The sequence below is a fragment of the Orycteropus afer genome, unplaced genomic scaffold (assembly GCF_000298275.1).
Source record: "Orycteropus afer afer isolate SDZICR_OR568_19922 unplaced genomic scaffold, OryAfe1.0 scaffold00581, whole genome shotgun sequence".
NCBI classification, from domain to species: domain Eukaryota; kingdom Metazoa; phylum Chordata; class Mammalia; order Tubulidentata; family Orycteropodidae; genus Orycteropus; species Orycteropus afer.
Window position 1 is genome coordinate 1,475,013 of NW_006922168.1, and position 3,929 is coordinate 1,478,941.

Consider the following 3,929-nt stretch of genomic DNA (forward strand, 5'->3'; position numbering starts at 1 on the left):
AAAGAGCTGAGCAGCCTGTGTTCTCACAGCAGACACCTGTGGGGCTCTGGCCTCTCCTCCTGGTTGACTTCGCTGTTTACGTGACTGGCTCACTTTCCCACAGCACTTCTGCTCATTCTGTGGTTCTCCCTTGGAACACACTCCTCCAAGGGCCAGGTTCCAACCCCGTTCTTCCCTGAAGTCTTACGAGACAACATGTTCCACAGCGATGCTTCTACTTGTTGAACATGCCTTCCATCTTTAGTTTGTTCCACACCAGCCTGTGCTCATTTGGTCTGCCTTCTGCTGAGCTTTGGCGTTTCTTAGCCTGAGAGTCTCACCTCCTTGTGCAGGACTGGTCTTCACTTTGGAGACAAAGCAGACCTCACTTGGTGCTCACTGAATTGAATTGAAAGACAAGGCAGAAGATCAATTTTGCATTTTAATGTTGATTGTATATTTCCATAATAAATAGATACTGTATTGAGAGAGATGGGTTGGGCCATAGAAAGAGGGAGAGGAAAAATGAGCACATCATGGTTTTTGTTTTGAGGCAATTCTGTTTGTCAGGAGGCTCCGTTTGTAAAAGCGTGCTTCAGGTCGCTGAGCTCGGCCAGCACCCTTCACAACTTCCTCTGGTCTTTGGCTGCAGTAGGTACCAGTTATTTGTATTTTGAAACTAAACAAGTCAAGGAAAGGAATGAAGTGTGAAGGGATGCTCCTGTCAAGTTAGCATCTTACCCCTGACAGACCAAGTAAAATAGGTCAGGCATAAAGGCATTTACACGCAGGAGAGGGGAGTTCTAGCTGAGACAGAAAGCTGTCAAAGACTGATGGAGAATAGTCGTTTGGCCACGCCCAGGGCCTGGAATTGTCATGCAATAACTCTTTGTTGTTAGATAACAATTTTGGTGCACCGGGGTGAACTGAACACTGCTGTGCACCGGCCACTTAGGGACAGTGGTCAAGAATGATGGGGGAGTGGCTGGGATGGGATGGGAAAGCCCTAGGTGGTGCAGACGGTTGGCATGTGTGGTTGCTAACTGAAAGCTTGGAGGTTTGAGTCCACCACAGGTACCTTGGAAGAAAGATCTGGTGATCTGCTGGAGAATCAGTCACCGAAAACCCTATGCAGCACGGTTGTACTCTGACACCCATGGGGTGCCATGAGACAATTTGATGACAACTGGTGACTGACGTGGGATGGAGATGGTTTGAATGTAGTTGAGGATGCTTCCAGAACTATGCAGGCAGAGAGGAGGAGACATATTGAGGTGTTCAACCACCAGTCTAAGGCATGGTGTCCCTATAGGTTCTCCTTGAGAAGGCTGGACCACACAGGGCTGAATTTCAGTGAGCACTTGCTCCGAAGGCCCTGAGTCTCCCCAGATGTTCCCGCTCCTTCTTGCCTCTCAGTCTGTCTGATTCTGTTCCAGCTGCCTGGGATGAGCATATTCTCTGGTCTCCTACCCTCCCTAGGTCTGTCTCCATGTACTTTACTGCCTAAGTACCAGCCCAAGGCTCTGCTCATCTGTGAGGGCCCCACGGCTCTCCCTCATCCCTCTCCACCCGCACTCACCAGGCCGTACCGAGTCGCCTGCTGCCCACTCTGTCCTGCTGGGTGTTCCGCCCCACAGGGCAGGGGCCCTATCTTCTTTACCCACTTGTCTCCACTCCCATTCCTGCATGTGCAGCAGCTCAAATGCTCTGCCCAGAGCTCTGCGTACGGCCCAGGACTGCAGAGCTAAGTGGCTTGGGTTTGAGAGCAGAAGCCCAGGCTTGCGGTAGCTAAGCCATCCTGTCATTTCCGTGGTGCCACACTTTTCCTGTCCATCTGGGGTTGTTTCTGTATGAGGGCTTAAGCCAGCTGTGCAGGGGACAGAGGGGCCCAAAGGGGGCTCCCTTGTCTTTGTGTTCATTAGAAAGCCATACGTCATTACTTTTAAAACCAGAAAACCAAACTCACTGCAGTCAAGTCGTTTCTAACTCATAGCGACCCCTCCTTGGGTTTCTGAGGTGGTATCTCTATGGAAGTAGATTGTTCAGTCTTCCTTCCGAGGAGTGGCTGGTGGGTTTGAACCACAAGCCTTCTGGTTAGCAGTCAAGTGCCTTAGGTACTACACTAAAAGAGCTCCTGTCCTCATCCCACACCATCCTTACAATTATTGCCATGCGTGAACCCAGGAAAGTAAAAGTCAGGACTTTTAGGGCCACCTTAACTTTCCTGGGTTCCCGCATGGCAACAATTACGAGGATGGTGCAGGGCCGGATTGTACATAGGGTTGCTCTGAGCCGGAGCTGACTCACGGGCACCTAACAAGAACTTTCCTGCAAGGGTCAGCCCTTCATCTTCCTCTGTGGCTCAGGAGGAAGGAAAGCATCCGACGACGGCCATTTGACTGTGAGGAGCATCCTGTGTAAATGCTGAGTGGCACTGTGAGCACCTGTCCTCCTTGCTGCTATTTGAGTGAGGGCCACAGGGGCTTTAGTGAGTGAAAGATCTTGCCCTGGTGTTCATGCCTCTGAGATTCTTCAAGGATGCTGGACAGAGAGAGCAGTCTTGTTTGCATCCTTGGTGGCCAGGTGATGATAACCGTGAGCATCCCTCACCCGCTTCCCCTTCTTGTTCCCTCTCAGAGTGCCGAGCAGATCACTGCACTGTGCAGGAGCTTTGCTGACACCCAGACGGACAGCATGGAGGCATCACAGGAGAGTCGGGACCCCCCGCCCCGGCCCCTGGCCCGCCACCTCTCCGATGCAGACCGTCTCCGCAAAGTCATCCAGGAGCTTGTGGACACAGAAAAGTCCTACGTGAAGGTAATGCAGCCCATGTCCTTCCTTTCCTGCTGGAGGCTGGTGTGGCTGTCAGGGATCCTCAGACCTTATCTGTCCTGGACCCCACCAGGTGTGAGGGCTGGCCTGTTCCTGGGAGCAGTGAAAGATGGCAGAGAACGGAGGGAAGGGGCGAGACAGTGGTGAGAACTCAGAAAAACTAGATTCTTGGCTTGTTTGGTTGCCAAGGTACCGTAGGTCTCACTATGGAAACAAGTATTCTGGTTTGTCGTATGCAATCTGTGGGGAAGAAGTCTGTGCTGGTTTAGAAAAAGGGGCTGAAGATCATTTTAGGTGATGAGGAACTAGGGAGAGCGTGCACATGGTAGTGGCTGTCCCTGGGCCCAGCCGGCCTACTGGTCTTGAGCAAAGCAAAGACACAGGACCCAGGGCTCCGGCCATCTCCAGGCCCAGCCAGCCTGGTGTTCTTACGTACAGATACAGGACCCAGGGCTCTGGCTGGCCCTGAGCCTAGCTGGCCTGGTGGTCTTGTGTAGAGGAGAGACCCCCACATGGATCTGTTGTCACGCTTCATAAAGAGGGGGAGCTGGTGGGCTCGTGCAGAGTGGAGGTCCCTGCATGGATCTGTCATCATGCTTCGTAAAGAGGGGGTGCTTACTGAGTGTGTTGAATGTCCAGAGAATCTCCTCGTTTTTCTTCGAATCTTCCAGTTAGTGATTTGAGAAGTTCTATGAAGAGTGCAGGAGCCTGGGAAGGCAGAGGGCTGCTGCTGCATTTGGCGACACTCTGGAACTGTCTTACTAAGCTGGCTCCATCCTAGCAGGTGGTGCAGGGCAGCAGGCTAAGACGCCAGGCCTGGCTTGGCCTGGGTCTGGCCATGGGACATGGGCGGCCCCCTCTACCTCCCAGGCCTCCACTTCCTTATCTGGGGGCTGAGCAGTTGGCCTCCTCTTGTCCCAGGGCCTCCCTGCTCTGGCAGTTGGCCTCTTCTCACCCAGGGCCTCCGTGGTAATTAAGGTTGTTGTCAACTTGACTAGGCCTGGTTGAGTGGCTAGGCAGCTGGAGGTATTATTCCCCATGATGAGACTGGCAATGAACTCCATGGTAGAATCTACTGTGAGCAACTGAGTAGCTGCCTTAGGGATATGATCTGCTTC

General features: G+C 52.7%; 1 protein-coding gene across 1 annotated transcript in view; it reads left to right on the forward strand.

Moving 5' to 3' along the window:
• Positions 1-3,929, forward strand: part of TIAM2 (TIAM Rac1 associated GEF 2) — a 583,282-nt gene that overhangs the window by 559,283 nt on the left and 20,070 nt on the right. The window contains exon 14 of the mRNA XM_007956200.1: positions 2,617-2,796. Within this exon, the coding sequence (XP_007954391.1) occupies positions 2,617-2,796 (180 nt within the window). The remainder of the gene's footprint in view (positions 1-2,616; positions 2,797-3,929) is intronic.